Here is a 19075-nt window from a genome sequence, read left to right as displayed (position 1 = left end):
TGAACAACATCCACAGGTAAACAGCTGAAAACAAACACTAATTTAGGCCATCTGTCCAGCTGGCTGGTAGAAGACACTTATCTTTCATGTCATTGTTGCAACCATGACAACCTAAGGATATAGGCAAGACTGATTTTGGGGACAGAGATAACATCCAGGTATATACTTTGAACAAGTAGATTAGCTTCCCCATACACTAAAGAAATGCCTGTGCCTCCAAAAGCTCTACTTTTTCCAAGTTAAGTAGTCAGCTGTGCTACTAAAAATGTAACACCTACCTTCAAAATTTGTCCTGCATAATGATAAGGGACAAAAAAACTAAGCAGAGGAAACTAAAGCACTGTTGATTAACCAGCTAACAATCAAGCCCAAGATGAGGATCCTGCACAACATTTCCCCTGCCCTCTTATGTAGCTGCCTCCATGGACACCCAAAGCATTTGAGTCCTTGAAGCTTCCGTTTGTTTCAAAATCTTACTATGTAGCCTTAAAAGGAGTATAAATCCATTTGGACCATAAATTGATTTAAATATTTATTGGTTGTTTAGTGGCCTTAGATAGTCCTCAAAAATAATAATTAAACAAAAAAAAACACTGCATCTCTAATTTTAAGATATTCATACCAGCAAAAATACTATTAGAATACTTAGTCAAAGTCATGTTCAGACAGAAAACGTTTTTTTACAGCCTTTTTCATCCTGAATATTAATGAACACGTATGAGCATTCTTCTGTGCTACAGCAAGTCATTACCTACACAACCCATCTACATGAGTGATGCAGAAGTCAAGTCAGGTTTTATAATTCTGTATCAAAAGTTACAAAGAAACTGAAGGGGCGTGCATATATAAAAAAGATTTCACACACAAAATTTCAGCATTTCCAACACAATATAAAGACTCCTAACAAGCACTTCTATATACAAGTTTGCAACAAACAGTTTGCTAATAGAAGTCAGAAACCCACCACTAAATCAGTAAACTGAAATAATAAGGACAGAAAGAATGCTAATAAGAAAGCAGTTAAATCACTTTGTCTCAATGGCATCTAGAAGCATGCTGGGAATCTGATCCAAAGGGGGAAACAAACCAATCAACCAGGCAAAAAAACAAGAACCAAAAATAAATAAACAAAAAAATCCAAACCAAACCAAACAAAAACCACAAAAAAAACTTCCCACAAAATTGCAACAATCTCTGAAAGCTGTAGACTTGAATTTCTCAAAGCCCTGGTTCAGATCTGTTTAGTTTGGGTTTCCAACTACAGCAGTTTCAAAAGCAACCAGTACTTTCTGTTGTCTGAATTTCGGCGGCACTTCAGCTCAGGTAACTGAATTCTAACCTGTAATGCTAGAGCTGTTATACCACTAAGTGATGGAATTTTCAGTATTGTATTTTACTTTGAAAGAATGATATAATGCATCAGTTTACTATACAATAATATATATCACTGTGGGTTTGTTTTTACCTTGTGAATCTGTCTTTGCAAGTCACTTGAGCAGAACAGGAAGTGTTAATTATTACCAGAAAGATTTCTGGTCTTTCCTGAATTAGTCACACGAGAACATTAATAGTCAAAGGAGAGACTGCATCACAGAATAATGGATAATAATGGGGTCCTATCTTCATCAACGGAGTGCTGCAAAACCACCTGAGACTCGCAGATGTGTAATGCAGGCGGTGCTTGCTCTTCTAATTGCATAGCAACTCTTCTGATTGAAAGAGACTTCCTCCACCCACCACAGACACTTCCTTCTGGATGAACAACCCAGCAAACAACATGTCAATGGGTCAATATTGTCCTAGATCGAGTTTTGATTTAAAACAAACACCTGTTTCTAAAAGAAAAGCCATAAATATTCCTTGCTAGACAGTCTTTCATTTAAGGTTCCTAAAGCACTGTGGAATTAAATGAGGAGGGATATACTATTCACGAATGAAAACATGCAAAGAGAAAAGCATGGACTGACTGTCTCACAGTATATCAGGAGCAGAAATAATAATAAACCCTACCCAAACTTAAATGCCAAGAAGGGAACTTCCAAAAAAAGGAACCCAGATCTTTCTGAGTTTATAGTCTTTAAAGTCTTGTAACAGATGTAAGATGTATTAAAAAAAGAATCAGCATTAGAGCACAATGTCTAAACACTTGGAATCGTGGTACTCAAGAGAAAGTTAAAACAGAAATGCATCCAGTGTTCAAAATAAAACTAATGCCAACAAAACTACAGTCAAAGTAAAAGAAGACTATATAGTGACATTCAACACTATATACAGTGGCATTCTAACAGCTAACTAATCCTGGAAAAGAATTATATCTAAAATAGGTATGTTAGAAGTATCACAACACTCCATGTATTTGACAATGCCAGGAGTTACAAGTAGCAGAGTTACTCCACTTTCTTAAACAAAGCGAGTCAACTCGCTCCATCTTAATTATTATTTCCAAGGCAAGTTTAATTTCAATTACTTTTCCAAGAAGTATTAATCACAAAGTCTCAATGCCAAGAAAAATATATTTCAAGTGTTCAAATATTATTGTTAATTGCTTTCTTTTGAAAGCTCAAAAATGAATTTACACCTAGGGAAGTTACTGCGTATATATGGAAAAATTCTCAAAGCCCTTTATGAGTTATAGCACAGATGATGGTTCATCCACACATCTATGTAAAAAATGGAAAAAAAACTAAGATTTCAGCTGCTTCAAAGTACTACTGTATTTTAAACTTTCTAAAATTCTGACCATTCTCAAAAGTTAAATTATAATGTTTTCCCTGTTAAAAACTGAGTAATTATACTAATGTGCTTGCAAATTAAAATTGGAGAGAACCTTCCTTATGGAAACGTACTATATGAAAAATGCTTTCACTCCTTCATAGAAGTACACAGTCAAAAGTTTATTCTAAAAATAGAAATTAATAGATTTTAAATTGATTAACATGTTAAAAATTCAGGGGAACACTTGAAACCTATCTGCATGAATAAGCAAGCATTTGTTAACACATGGACAATTTTGGAAACCATTACTGTCCATTAGTTCACTGAAGGAGATTACTAAAAAAAGGTAACACTAGGTCATTAAACAATGAACAAGCATTACTGCATCTGACACTAATGCCTCTTCTTGCAAACTGGTGTCAGCAATACCTGACCTAAAACTCACCTTGTTTCAGCTAAAAAATGCACTTCACTGAGTAATACTGGATACTTGTTAAAGAAAAATTTCAAAGATAGTTAATTGATTTATCAAAAAACTAGACTCCTTAATATTGACATTATCTTGGACCAAAATAGGATCGAATCAACAGTTAGAGGACAATACAATTTTCAGTACTGAGGGACTCTCGCTAAATGACAGCATTTTGCCTACTCTATATATGCAACTTCCTCTGAGACACCTCTAAACATATAATTAGAGATAAAAATGCTGCTGTTATGGTGCCAGAGTTGATCTCAGTAACAGTCACATTGTGAAGGACGGTTGTGTTTTAGCAATTAAGTCAATGAGGACATGACTTTGGATTCTGCTTTTCTAAAGGCGCAATTAGGAGGTTATCATGAAACCACCCTGCTTTTCTTCTTTTAAATGCTGCTTCAAATCTAGTATTGTGCTCCTTTCTCCTCCCCCTTCCTCAGGTGTTTAGGATTTAAATAGGACTTTCAACTTTAATAGTACATTCAACCATGGAGAAGTTAAATATATACATTACTAAGACAGGTCCTCAAATTAACAATTCACCCAACATTAGACACTACATAGTCTAAAGAGCCAAAAACTAAAGACAGTAATCAACAACCAACCTCCTTTTCTCTGTTTGTCTGACTGCTTATTAAAATTATTTTAGGGAAACCAGTTTTTATCTCCATTCAAAATTTTTCATTACTCCCAGTTAGCCTCTAATTTACACCAAATAAAGACTGGAAATCCAACACTAGCCAAAGTACATTTATTAAAGGACATAACACCAATGAAAGTCATACTAGAAGTAAATTCCCTTAAAACACTAATGAAATAAAAATATTACAATATTTAGAAACTGAAATGTATCTTCCTCCCATTGGCTTCCATTGTTCAATTCAGAGAGTGCATATGATGGCCAGATTAAACAGCCAGAATTGAACAGGGCACCTACAATTCTTTCATAAATAATGCAGAGCAGCATTCTCTGCCGCAGAGAAGACTCCGCATGACAGATTAAATGTAAAAATCCATCAAGAATTTTCTAATACAACTTCTTTATACAGGCAACTACTGCACTTACTGCAATGCTACTAGTCAGATGCTATAAACAAATTCAACACACAACTGCAAATGTATTCCTTCTCCAACTTACGGAATACTGTAACTCTTCAATTAATATTTTCTTGAGTGCAGGTAAAGAATGACTCAGAGCTAATAGACCTAAGTTACAAGATCTCAAAAAGAAGTGTCAAAAAAAAGTTTAAATCCCACACTCCTTAGGCATATAAAATTCCCACCAATTCAAATAAATCTCTACTATAAAAATAAAAAATAGTATTACATTTACATCTTAAAGTAGAAGATAACGGTTGGGTATTTTTTCAGAATCTAAAAATACCAACCCAGTACTTCTGTACTTTCATGTCATCTCCACAGACTGAAACCATTGTGGTCATTCACACAAACATTTCATTTTCAGAGCGTTATTCCAAATCATTTGTTATTCATTGCATATAGTGTCCTCAACAGTATTTTCTTATGTGGCCTTCTCAATGTCCTGAGATGTCATTTCAACATCTGCAGCTATTCTGACCTACGTTTCTTCACAGATCTATCATCGAGAGAAGTCAATTCATGCTGCAGCCACAGCCCGATTTGCAATTCTTCTTCTGAAACTGGAGAAGGGACTCCATACTAGTGATTCCTGTCTGTATTAAACAGACAGGAAAGATTTTTCCCATTTGAGTCAGAAAATGAGGGGGGGAAAAAAAAGGGAGAAAAGATCAATGTAATTTAAATGCCTAAAGCGTATATGAAGTTTATCTTAACCCGAATAAGGGTTTCAATCAAGATCAAATACTTTCCAACAACATTCACAAGACATTTTTGATAACACTGGAAGTACAACGCTAATTAAGTCAGTCAAGGTTGCATACTTGAGGAGATACAGGAACACAGTGACATTTTTAACTTCAAAGAATACAAGCAATATTTGTCTGAGAAAGTATATCATATTCATAATTTTTACCAACTGGTTCTAAAGAAAGTCTGTGTCTATTTATATGCACTAACTCCTAATTTAAAAAAAATAAATTAAAAACCAGCAGTGGCATAGCATGTTAGCAAAACATTCAAGTCAAAACCAGACATCTCCAATAAATATATCCATCAAGGATCATTCCCTCTAGTTGATGTTTTGCATCACTGATTTCAAAACCTTGAAAGAAATACTGGGTTACAAGGCTTCCACCAGTTTGAGACTTCAACAGCTCTCCAACATGCAGCAACAACATTAACATCAAATTTCCAAAGGAGTGGTAAATTGTTTAAAATTTATGCAATTAAAATCAGCAGCAGTATTTCCCTAAAACTAATATCTATTTTATAACCTCTAACAGACTGGGCTTACCCTTAGAAACTTTTGAGAACCCAAAGCATCTTCAATAAAATGAAGAAACATACAAAAAATATCTATAGTATCATATGACAGTTGAACATTTTACTAGTTAGCATTAAGGCAGATATTTCATAGTACTAACTGTGGAATAATCATCAGCACTGCCTAAATCATAATATCTTTGACTAATCACAGTTTGCAGAAGACATGGAGAAGGTACTGCCTCACAGGAAGATAGAGAGAAACTTGGAAGGTGACCTAGACACAGTAACTTTGAACTCCTCCAAGCTTCAAAAAGCAGGACACAATCTACTTCTTATTTGTTCCACTTGTAAGAACAGCAGCTATGGCAATGAATTTCATTCTGACTGATGAGGAAGTTACAATTAGATTAAAAGGTGCTAGATACGTCAGTCTATAATTAGCACAGAACCCATTTACAATTAGAAAATTTTTATAAAACTTTTTATACAAAAATTTTGAATAAATTCATGGTTTAAGCAAGAGGGAGTTTCCCTCAAATTCCGGCTGCACTGAATAAGTTAACAGACATTTTTAATCAAGGAGGCCTATTTTTGGATCTTCTTAAATAAAACATCCTCATACATCACCTCTTTGAATTTATTCACTCCTCAGAATTATCGCACAGCAAGAATAAAGGAAAAAAAATTACTTTTTTTCCCCATAAACAGAATGGTTAAATTATGGAACATCTTGCTGCAGGACTTCAGAAGGCTCAAGAGTACATATGGATTCACCAATTCATTATGCAAATTTATTGAAAAACAGGTAAGACCTACTAAGCTATAAATCTATAAAACAGAGGACGACCTTATGTCCGACTGCCAGAAGCAACGGAGGTATACCAAGATAAGCATCACTGCATGCTTGCTCTGTCCTTATGCTTACTCCCTCAGCATCACTTATCACCCAAATCAGAAACAGGGCTGGATGTATCTTTGGTCTGATCCAGAACAGCTGGTTTTCATTAAATAACAAAATCTCCTTTCTGTTTTGTCTATTCTATTAGTACTGCAAAAGAAAGCATTGTTTTCACATTCCTAGAAAAGAGCTTATTACAGTTAAAGTATTAAATCCAGTTCATCTGCTTTTACTTCGAGTGCCAATAACCCCCATTTCACAAGGTAAGCTTCTGCAGCAAACGGAAAACTTAGCAAAAATGAGGTACCTGGCAACTGTGGATGCAAGAGGCAATTGCTCACTGTACAAAAAAAAGTGTAAAAAATTTCTGTTTTTTGATTTCGGTTGAGATGCTCTTCTACTTATATTATGACTGAGGGAAATCCCAATTTATCATTCTTTATTCTGCATATTCTTGTTCAAGCAGGGAACATGACAATGCTCAATTCCTCACCACCACTCTCTCCCCAGACAGAAGCTTCTCTATGTCTCATAATTCTCAATATCTTCTAAAATTAAGATCCAAGCAAATAATTTCAGTCCCCTTATCATCCTCCACAGCACTTCATAGGAAAGCTTGTAAATAAATCAATTTCTCATCAGACTCTTTGTTTCTGTCAGTTAAATAATTTTTCACTTCTATTTGTGCAACGCACTAGTCGATGTTAATGCTGGCTTTAACTATAAACTGGTTTAAGTTCTTTTACCCGAGGATTTGACAGAGTATTAAATCAGTTCATGTATAACATCAAAAAACATCAAAAAAATACAACATTCAAGTATTTTTAGTCTTGACCTAAGAGTGAAATAGAGCACAAGGACCACAGCAGACAAATTCCAACCAACCACAGTTTCCTATGAGAGATGGCCTATAAACATTTGTAATTAATAAATGCAAACAAGCTTTTATCTTACTCACAAAAAATTGTTAGGTCTTGAATAAGGTAGAAAGAATTAGCCTTCCTAGAACACAAGCGTCATTAATTTATTGATTTAAATCAATTTATTATTTTAGATGGAACAACTGACATTTTTGATCATCAATAATTGCAGAGAAACCTTGTCCTCAGACAGCTCTACCCACACACAGCTATCCCAAAGCACCTTATGGGATTCTCACTGCTCACTATTACTCAAAGACCTCAGTAATAAACTATAACCTATTTGGTAGCGCATATGCTGTCTCATATAAACTGACAAATTCATTGCTTATTCCAGCATCTGATCCAATGTGCCAGGCAGTCAAAGCCTGGCTAAGGAACTGCATGACACAAGCCCAGTGAAAACTAATTCTCAGAGGGAAAGATACATATTTTAATAGTTTACTCAAGTGTCATTTAGGAACATCTATGTGAGCTTGCAACTGTGGTAAAAGCAAAATTAGGTTTAGGAAGATATTATGCATTCACAATGACCTACACAGCCTATGAGATTAGTCTGTATTTATTAAAAGGACCATCACTGAGAGTTCATATGGAATGAACAGCTCTACTCACAAAAAATAAGGAAAGAAAAGACTAGTCAGAGAAGAGGCTTCTAAATGGTATATATATAATCACTGTTTGTTTAGAAGCTAAAAGCAAGCTTCGGTGATATACAGTCACAAACTAATCATGCTTATGTCAAAAATGATTCACTGTTTGATCAAATGTTTAATTTTAGCAAACAAAATTGAGAAAAGAGCCAGATTGGCATGGCAAGGGCCTGATGATACATAAGTAACTGGAAAATCCAGATTCAGAAATGAACTCTGAATTGGGCCTGCACAGAATGCTTGGGGCACAATGTCTCATCACACATATGATGAATGCAGTGTCAGAGAAAGGCAGAACAAGTGGTAATCCTGCAAAACCCCTGCTGGCCATGTCCTCAAATATTGCCATCAGTTTTAGCTGACTAAAGTACCTTATAGTTGCCAGAACTAAGATGAGATGAAACTAATCATACTGTGTTTTCAATCAACTTCCTGCTGGCTGCCACCATTTCAAGAATGGAATTCATTTGTTTTATGTCCATTAACATATTTCCTTCTTTTCTGGTTCTAAGGCACTGAATGCAACGGTATAGTGTCAGTCTGGACAATAAGAAAGATAAGCAGCAGTCACTGCAGTACAAGTAGAACTGTAAAAGTATTACCCTCTCCAAAATACTCCTTTCACAGAATACGCTTCTACCAGACAAGGAATATTTTCGCTTTTATGAACATAACTATTTAACAGCAACAGCCCCAGCCTTCCAATGAGCTACACACAAGTGAAATTTTCATAGAGACCTTTAAAAGCCAAAGGGAAATTGCCAACATGTAGGTCATTAAAGAATCATACCTCATCTCTAATAAGCAAAAAGGCTTAACTGGAATATAATATGTACAGCAATATTTTAATGTATTTATAAAATCTTCAACTCCAAGTTAATATACGCCATAAAGGCAAACAGGTTTCTGAAATCCACTGGTCTAAGAAAAAACACAACATTACATGACTGTATGATTCTATGATTCTCTGGTCTGTTAATCGGGAAAATAAGACAGAATTTTTTGCAGATCATAAAAACGAGAATTTAAGCACAGCATAAACTCTAGGTGAAGTAACTTAAAAGTTTGCATACTACATCCTTTCCAATATTTTTATACTAAGATTATTCCAATAAAAAGCGAGATAGTTACAACTGACTGAAGTTTAAGATATAAAAACAGGGAGAAATTGGAGCAAAATATTTCCAAACAGTAAGTTGTGTGAATTTTTCATAAATAACATGAATACTGATGCGGTTTCCCAGTTGAGATTATCTGGGTAACTGAAATTATTTTATAAAGTATAAACATTATCTCAGTACTCTATCTGAACTTTACTTGAGCAGAAATTACAGACTGGACAGTCTAAAATGAAGGGCAAGTCTGCTGGTCTAAGGATGGATTTCATGATCTTCAACAAAAGGTAAGCAAACGTTAGCCGTTGACCTTAAGCAGATGTTTCAGAAGTCCTTAGCAGTCTCACTCAAATCTCTTCTTTCAGCTGTTCATATTTCAGTCTCTTAGATCTTGAAACATCAAGAGTTTAGTAGTTTTCCAGTCTCTAGAGATTCTTGAAACCTACAGGATCTGAATTTCTAATATAAACCCCAGTCTTTCAAAAGAAGAAACCCCTCCAATTTCAATGCGACAGTACATACTAGTCTGCTCCTGTAATCTCTTTGCATGCCACCACTATCAACATGCGTCTCAGATGCTACTTCTATCCCTGTTCACCAACAGACAAGCTTTAGCACAAAAACCCACACTTCACTTTCATTTTAATGCTTCTTTCAGTATTTTCCTAATGTCTCCTATCTTTGTGGCTTACTGAAGAAAGTGTGTATCTTACTACAAACAGTCCTGGTTAAGCATCACATAAAATCAACTTTTAAAAACAGGCATCATCTTTTACGCTTGATAAAATCTAGTCCTTATTGTTTCACCCACAGGCACAGAGTTGTTCTGCTGCCTACATGACTTGGGCTCACTCAAGAAGAACTATGAAAAGATTCTCAACCACTGCACTGACGGGGACCAGGAAATATAAAGAAATACTACTCCTCTACATTACTTTATTTACAAATCTAATGGAAACTACTACATTAAATTACAAGTTTAAGAACTCTTCATAGCTTTAAATGTCCTGGCCCTGTTGTTCCAAAACGTGAGTTGACAGACATAAAGATGACATGAAAGTCACAAATAAGATGCAGTCTTAAGACACGTTGCTGGTAATAACCCTAGCTGACAACTAGAGCAGAATTTCAACTTCAGATGAATATCACTCTTTTTGTTATCATGACTTACTTTCTTCAGAAAGCTGGTATAAAACTGTAACCTCTTAAGAACTCCTGACAACGCAACTTCACGAGAAGGGCATGTCTGCACTGATTTACCAGAGGATCTATTCAAGCACTAGCAAGGCCTAGGTAAATAAGGTCATGTAGACACTTGAGTTTCTTCAGGACTGAGAAGTACAACTAACTCTGGAAACTGACAGTACAGTTTGGGGGTTTGTTTGTTTTATTTAAAGGGGAAAAATAGATATGGAGTTTGCCACTGTGTATTGAAATGTACCTGGTAGATACTTAAAGAGACTGAAAAACAGATTATTCATTGTATCAGTGGAAAAAGTGAGGGCTTTTCCACAGTGCTATCTTTCAAAATTATAATTCAAATAAACAACACTGCCTGGATGACATTCTGAAGGGGGGGGGGAAAGGAGAGGGCAAAAAAATACCATTTGGATATCTCCTTGAGGGAAACATGTTTAAAAAAGAAAAAAATAAATCAGCTTTGAAGGCAATGGGTTTTCTTGAGAGTCTCCTGTCACCATTAAGCAGATCCTTGAACACAAAGCACCAGATTTTTTTCTCATTATCACAACACGTTGAACTAGCCAAGAAGTTCAGCCCAAAGAAAAAGTTCACTTTCAACTTTCTACAACTCTCCCATCAATATCATGTTGCAAAAGTCAGTACACTACATTAGAGATAGCAGAAACTGCCTTCCACTGCTTTACAGTAAATATCAGGCCCAAATATGGAGGCCTAACAAAACAAAAATAAACAAAATAGTTTACCGTATATTTATAATCTGTCTTGCAAGATCACTCCCAACAGGGCCATGGCATTTGTTGCAGTTCAGGCTTCTGTCATAACTCAAAAATGGGATTTCATTTAAAATCTTGCCACTTCAATAAACCAACCAAATGTACAGTGACATCACTAAATCACTCTTATTGTACCTCTTTTCTCTCAGCCTCCACTTCCCCAGAGTACCTTAAACTGCACAACATAAATCCCAAGAAGGTACAATCATAGACAAGTGTAAATCTCAGGTGGGCCCTCAAAAGTCTATTTAGTCACGTATTCTTTGAATTTTCCATAAATAAGAACATTAGGGACTAATGTTTGTGTGATAGACACTAAAGATACGTTATGATCATATCTGCCAGTATACCATCTGCCATGATATATCTGATTCAAAAAAAACCCCCAAACCACTAATGGAAACATCTTCAACAGACACGACCCTAGAGGTGGTAGTTTAGCAAGGAACTGGTTTACTCCTTTTTTTCACCTTAGGCAAAAAGGAATGACCCCTACTTCCTTCTTCCTAAAAGGGGATCAGCCAACAGCTAACAAGGACCTTATCTATAATGAACCTCCTCTCCTTCATAAGGTGGAGAAAGAAGTATGTTGTTATCCTTAGCCTTTTCCCTTTATTAGCTACGCTGCCCTGAGCGAATTGCAGGGAGAGCTGCCCGTCCCCAGGCGCAGGGCAGGGATGTGTCAGGGACACCCGGCAGAGCAGCCAGGGGCCCGCATTACTCATCTGCGCTGTGAGGAGCCGCAGGCAGGCCCCGGAGCGCAGCCTGCAGCCCCAGAGGAGGGGCGGCCGCTCCGGGAAACCTGCGTGCCTGGGGGAGCGCCCGGGCCTCCCCCGCCGGGCTGCCGGGAAGGCCGCGGTGCCCGGGCGGCGGGGGGGCCGCGGGCGGCCCGGGCACCCCCCCCGCGCCCGGGGACAGCGCAGCCACCGCCCCCCGGGGCACCCGCTGCCTCCGAGACCAGAGCCGCCACCCCGGCCCGGGCCCCCCGGGACGCAGCAGCCACAGGCAGGGGGGGCAGACACCCCTGCTCCGGGGGGGGACAAGCCCTGCGGCCCGCCCGGCACGGGCGTGCGGCCGCCCCCGCCCCGAGGCGATCTGTGCCCTCGGCCCCCGCCACAGGCCCGAGTGCGGGGCTACGACCGGCCGAGGCCCCCCGCCCGCCTCGCCCTCCGCCCGGCCGCCCGCCCCCCTCCGTCCGTCCCTGCCCGCCCAGCCCAGCCCCGGGCCCGGCTCACCCCCAGAAGCCGCAGGGGCAGCGCGGGGGCAGGCTGGGCGCCTTGCTGCGCTCGCTGCCGGCGTCTCCCATGGCGGGGCCGGGGCGCGGGGCGGCGGCGGGCGGGGGGCGCGCGGCTCCCGGCCGGGATTCCAGGCCGGTCAGCTGGAGCCGGGCGGCACCACTGGGGAGGCGGCGAAGGGGAGGGCGCGGGGGGGCCCGGCCGCGCCCTGCCGGCGGGGCGCGCCGGGGAGCGGGGACGCGGCGGCACGGGAACGCGGAGCTCCGTGCGGCGGCGCCGCCCGCCCGCCGGTGCCAGTGACCGGCCCGGTACCGCAGCGGGGCGCGCCCGCCGTCCCCGGAGAGCCGCTCGGCCCCTGGCGCAACAATGCGTGTCCCCCTCCGGCACCTTGGCTCCCCCCGTCCTGAGCGCGATGGTTTCGTCAAGCCACCGAATCAGCTGGGAGCGGCATGTACCATAGCACATCCCCGGGGGGAGTGGGGTTGGATCAAGTGCGGGAACTAGGTGAGAAGCGAGTTTGGAGGGCGCTCATAAGCTCGAGAATAGGATTCTCTGTGAGGAGGCTCAGGCGGAGCTGAGGTTCACGGACCTGGAGCCGCCGCCTTGTTTTGCCTCTACCCACACGTTGGGCGCACAGTGGTACAGCCAGGGACGACCGGCGGGGTGCGGGTACCGGTGTTCGCCGCGCATGCGCAGAGGGGCTCCGACGCGGAAGTCGGTGGGAGCGGGTCCCGGGGGGGCCAGGCCGGCACCTGCCGGGGCTCCCGGTCACCGGGAGCTGCTTCGTGCACGGGGATACTGAGCGTGTTTCACTGGTCCTGGTCGCTGCCAGCCCAGTGTGCCGGGGTGGGCGGGCTGTGCGCACTCGGGGTCTCTCCCCGGCAGCCGGGCGGCTCTGAGGGGCTCCGGTGCTGTGCGGGGCGTGGACCGGGACTTGTTCTCCCGGGGCTCCGTTTGGAGGGAGGCCTGGAGGCCCCGAGGGCGACGTTGGGCCTTCTCTTTTCTTGCTTATTCTGTAGATGTGCGTCCCTGCGTTCCCTCAATCCGAAATAAAGCCGTTTAGGTGTGTGACGTGTCCGGGGCTTCCCTCGCCCGTGGCAAACACCACTTGCTGCTCGAGGACGCTGAGCTGAGGGCTGGCTGAAGCCGGGAGAAGGCAGGCCGCTCCGGCTGGCCTGTGTTGGCCCCGTTCTGGGGTCTTGAGGAGGTAAGGTATGGCGGGGGGGGGAGAGCACAGCAGGCTCAGTGACTGCTGGCTGCCGCCCTTTGACGGACAGGAAAGGAAAGGGGAATTTCCAGCATCTGGACTTGAGGGCTGAGTAATGGGGATTGTACTTCTGGTGCTGGTTAGCCAGTGGTGTTGAGCAAGCTACAGTCCTGCACTCACTGTACCTTGGTTTTGTCTCGGAAGAGGACATATTGCTGCCTCCCCTGCTAGAGTTTGCTTTCTGATCTGAGTGGAAAATGTTGTGTGGAAAAATACCGGTGTGGCAATAAAGAAGGTGGAATATTGAAGTATTCCTGACATGCTGTTACCTCTTTAATACTTTGATTTCTGCTTTGCACTTAAAACCAAGGTTATTAAACACTGAAAATAATGAACATCTGTAGCAAAGTCCAGAGTATGTAGATTTTTGTGAACAACTAATTAATTCTGCCGAAGATATTTTGATTTTGATATTAACGTTCTTAAAGAATTTACTATCAAATTAATTCCTGACAGAAGAAAAGTAATAACAAAATACATATACACACACACTTAAAACTTTTTAATGAAAATTTGGAATTTATTTGAAATCATGGGGACAGACTTCTTCTGAAGAGGCTAATTCGTGCCAGATTGCTAATGATCTTGGTTTTATTAAAAACGTAGAGTCTGGGGTTGCCTGACTCCTGGTTGATGCATTAAGTGGGCCCCATTAATGCTTCAGTAGCTCAACCAGTCACTGCTGTTCTTCAGCAGCCACTTTGGATGCTGTAAGGTCACGGCGTGTGAGACTGGAAATGGAACATTATCTGGTCTAACTGCCCGCCCTCTCTAAAGTGTCTGTTCCTCCAGACCACCCTGTGCACCGAAGCACAAGGGCTTCCTTTTGGCACAGCTCTCTGAGGAAAATGCTGAGCTGCTGAGGTAGCAGAGAGGTGAGTATGTGAAAAAAATAGCCCTGGCCTCGTTAACTCAGCCCTTTAAGCCAGTAAGTCAATTGGAAATTGAAATGGTCCCATTCGTGCTGGCTACCTGTGCTACTGCCAGAGGCTGTAAATTCCCCTCAGGAATACAGGAGTACATACTGGCTTTTTAAAGATGATTTAGTATGTCTGTATTTGCTATTAAAGTAAGCCCATACTGAGTTAACTTTCAAGTATTGGAAATGTTGTGGAGAAGCATTCTCTCTGCTCAGTACTCTTGTGTCATTGCAAATAAAGCTTTCATGATTTTGTAAAGGTATGTTGGGATGATGTCAAAATTCTAGTTTGCCAAGCAGTTCAGATTTTTAAAAACCCTACAGGGGTGTGGTAATTCACTCCAAAGTTAAACACAAGAAACACATGAGTTTAGGTATAATATTACTACACAAAGCAAACACATACTAAGCATAATGACAGTGAAGATCCGTGAACAACTCTAACTCTGCCTACTACTAATGCCCTAAGGAGAAATAATCTTGAGGTCACACACACATGGTGGACTTGAGGATTATAGTGCAGTTGAATACTGTGGGGCAGAGAGCAGGGAAGCGTGTGTGCTTTGAAATGATGGATTTGGTCTTTTTTTTCTTTTTAAGTATGACTTCTGCAACACTGGTTTTATATATTTGTGGTACTTTCTACATTTTTAACACAAAATTTAAATTATTGAGGCATCAGTTCAGCATTGTTTCCTGAAAATTTAGTGTGGTAACCCGTACCTGCTTTTCTAAACCCTGTAATGTTTTGATATGTGTCATGTGTCTTCTAATCATATCCATCCACTTGCAACCACCAGAAAGTGTATTTTTGTGTTGCAATGTGGCAGCAAGGGGAAGTACCGCTGTGCGATGCTTCTTCGGAGGCTGAAAGGGAGAAAACTGGTTCAGCTGATCTAAAATTAACACAGTCATGAACAGAGCATCACAGCCTCCATTCAGTGTGTGGGCTCTTCTTCCAACAGACCTTCTCTTGATCCAGGCCTCTGGCCCCCTGAGGAATTTCAGTGATAAATGACATTTTCTTTTTCTTTTTGCATCCTGAGTCCAAACCTGGATGCTTTCTCAACTAACGTATAAACATCCACAGACAAATAGATAAACAGCACTTAGGAAACATGTGCAGGGATATGCAGCATAGTAGTCGGACGAGGCTGGGAATATTCATCCACAGAAAGTCATATGGTCCAGATACAGCAAGGTATGTTTGAACCTTATGGGAAGCAAATATCCATTGTAAACACACATTAGGTGGGGGGAAAAAAACCCTTTAGTTGGAGGAGAGTGATGCCAGGAATAGTGAGCAACAGTTTAAGTACATAACAACAGGAACAGCTCAGGTCATTTTAGTTCTGAATATCTGAATGCATGAAAGAGATGAGGAAGTTGCTAATTCTTCTTAATGAGACTCTAGTGGCCCTGCAGCTCTTCTGCAGGCATCTTTTTGCAGACAATTCAGAGAATGCAGAGAGAAGCACCCAAAATACAGGCTGCAGACACTGAAATAATTGAAAAATCTAATGTTTACTGGTTGGCAATTTGGGCACAGATACCCATACATTGTTAATCAAAATTATCAACAAAAATAGAAGATATTTGCAAACAGGACACACAGAATTTAGTAAAAATTTAAAAGGGATGTCTCTAATGGGAGTAATGCTTGGGACATGCAGAAAATGTTCTCGCGGTAAAGTCTGGTTTTAACCTCTCACTGAGATGCTTCTGTCTCGTTCTCAGCAGGACCCCATTGTAGGATTAGATGAGGTAATAGACCTCACAGGATCGGAAAGCAAAACTCCACACAATTAAAATACCATTGTTTCTCAAGTGCTCCCTTTTATTTTTATATATATGCTTGAAAATGTTGTACCTGTATATATTCAGAATGTGTGGGGGTGGTTTATTTTAGTATAAACATGATTACCCGACTGAAGTACATGTGGACAACCATAAAGTGGAGCAGGTGGAGAATGTCACAAGTATTGTACGTCTTCCTTCTCATCTCGAGATCTAAATTACCATAAAATGATAAAAGTGACACATGTGATGCCAATCTGTTAGAGAGACTCTTGAACTGATTGAAATAATCACCACTTTTTATTCCTCTCCAGTAGGCAGATATTCTTGGTGAAATCTTTTCTTTTGGAAGTTCATTCTTGTTAAAACCTGTATTGAGGCTGAAAAATAAAATGAGCATGTGGGAAAGGGCAGTGGAGAGGACACATCTGAGCTGTAGCCATAGCATAACAATTACAATGATTCACTAGAGCCCAGGGCATGGGCTACAGACCATGAAGGCATTAACCTGCAGCAAGTCAGCAACACAGATGTGACCCCAGAAAAGGTGACTGAACCACGCCCAAAGACTGACTGAATCAGGACCAAGGCTGCTGGGCTTTCAAATGCCTCCTCTTCACTGCATAGCTCATCTCATTTTCTCCATTTGGAAGGCATGTCTTGGTTTTTGTATGCACCTGGCATAGCAGGGTGTGATCCAGCTGAATGTCTCAACATTTGCTTATTCATTTAGTTTAAGTTAGGTGTCAGTGCAAGCAGTCTGAAGAGAGAAGTGCCCGCACCTTAGCCTCTGGCTTGGGCCTCAATGAATCCAACTCAGCTTTCTTTGCTACTTGGAGGAAGTCTCCCGATTAAAGAAGGCAAGCTGAGCTCATCTTGGCTCTCAACATTGCTTGTGTTGACAAAGCAAAAAAAAAAACAAACCAGCCATGAATTAACAATTTATGAGTCATGCAAATTAGAAGGTTTTCGTAGCTGTGTCTTTTTGAAACATAAAACTTAAATTTGAAAACTAAAGGGCAGGTTTCAATAGTTCCAGCACAGAATTTGGAATAGGGACCTGGATGTTCTTTTAGTTATTTTAAATCTCTCTGTGCCTCAGTTTTGTTCTCTCAAACGGAAACAATCTCATGGGCACTCTGGTAAAGGGAAATCTTTATTGGATGGCATTTTTAGAAATGAGAAATTGCTGTTGTTATTATTACTGTGACTAAGAAAGTGCCATTTCTTTGCAATTAATGGCTGGATGGAGGGTCCAAGGTGAAAGAGAAAACTCTTAACACAACCAGTTGCAATTTACATTAATATAACTAACCCAGAGGCAATAATACTTTTATTTATTTCACACATGTATTACTTCACCCTCGTGCCCCTTGTGTAATCCAGGGCACTTTGAGAAAAGCACAAATGCAAAAATTGGAGTGCAATTAAACAAATATTCTAGGCTAGTCTAAAAATGCCAGATAAAATACTTAAAATAAAAAATCATAACATCAGACATGATTTAATAAAAGGAGAGAGGATGCCTAGAAAACAAAAGTGGACAGTGACTCCACACAGTGGGGTGACAGTGACTAGTACTAAAATCACTCACAGGGAAATAAACCTACGGATGTTAAAAGATGTGTAGACGTGGCACTTTAGGGAGATGATTTAGTGGCAGACTTGGCAGTGCTGGGTTGATCATTGAACATGATGATCTTAAAGGTCTCTTCCAACCTAAATGATGCAATGATTCTATGTTCTATATAAGTTGAAACTTTCATTATTATTAGAAACCATGAGACTTATGACTGTGTAATGATGATCAAATTGTGCTAGGCATTTCCTGATGCTGGATAGCAGACTCAGCAAAGACCATTCTTAGCCTTTGAATGCTCTATTTAGCAAATGATCTCCATCCCCTTTTTTTAAAAAAAAAGGTAAGCATTGTTACAGCAATTTTACCAGGAGAAAAGCAGCTTTGGAAAGTGAAACAAGCTGCCTAGGGTCACACAAGAAGGCACCTGCAGATCTAGTAATAGCATTCACATTGCTCAACTCCCAATATAGCAACCAATGCAGAGTCTGTGCCCTCTTGCAGAGCTCATACCTTGGATGTTCCTTTATCAGCTCCCAGGATCTGCTTCCTCTGCCATAGTGTCCAGGTTTGCTAGACAATGGAGTCTCAAATAATTTTTGCTGCAGCTACTTGGTTTATAAATTACATGGATAAAAAGAAATAAAGGACTATACATGTCCTTCCCTTTGAAAAAGGAGCCTAGGCAAAAAGAATATGGTTAAATGGAAAGGTAGAAGATTAGTGATACTTACATATTTTTCTGTTTTCTTTACCTCGCTTCTCTTCAGCATTTTCATAATGCCTTGCACAAAAGGACCTTGCCTACACGTAGGTCTCCTGGGTCCTACTGCAGCACAGATAAACAAGCATTATAAAACTCTCTTCTTGTATAAATATGAAATAGTTCACTCTTCATTGAATTGGAAGGTGCCTGACCCTAGCAATCTGTTTAAATATAAGCTATTTCTGCTCTTTCCTTCACTGCTCTGAAGATGTCAGCCCTGGGGACTCAGCAGCTGAACGTATTTCCTGGCACCTCAATAAGGTTTATCAATTCTCTGACTTCTGACCTGGTGTTTCTGAGCATGGCCGAGATGAGTGGTAATTCCCCCATAAATGCTCCAGTGTCAGGGAGGCTTAATTGCTTGGCAGCATGAGAAAGTGTTTGGTAGTC

At 40.6% G+C, this 19075-nt stretch overlaps 1 protein-coding gene across 1 annotated transcript in view; it reads right to left on the bottom strand.

The window, feature by feature from the left end:
* Positions 1-12711, bottom strand: part of ZFAND3 (zinc finger AN1-type containing 3) — a 133530-nt gene extending 120819 nt beyond the window's left edge. Inside the window, exon 1 of the mRNA XM_051783451.1 lies at positions 12358-12711. Within this exon, the coding sequence (XP_051639411.1) occupies positions 12358-12428 (71 nt within the window). The 5' untranslated portion in view covers positions 12429-12711. The remainder of the gene's footprint in view (positions 1-12357) is intronic.
* Positions 12712-19075: the final 6364 nt, after the last annotated feature.

The sequence above is a fragment of the Manacus candei genome, unplaced genomic scaffold (assembly GCF_025592945.1).
Source record: "Manacus candei isolate 608988 ecotype Guabito, Panama unplaced genomic scaffold, ASM2559294v1 h1tg000017l, whole genome shotgun sequence".
Lineage (NCBI taxonomy): Eukaryota > Metazoa > Chordata > Aves > Passeriformes > Pipridae > Manacus > Manacus candei.
Note: the sequence above shows the minus strand (reverse complement) of the source record. Positions and strands in the feature narration are given on the sequence as shown.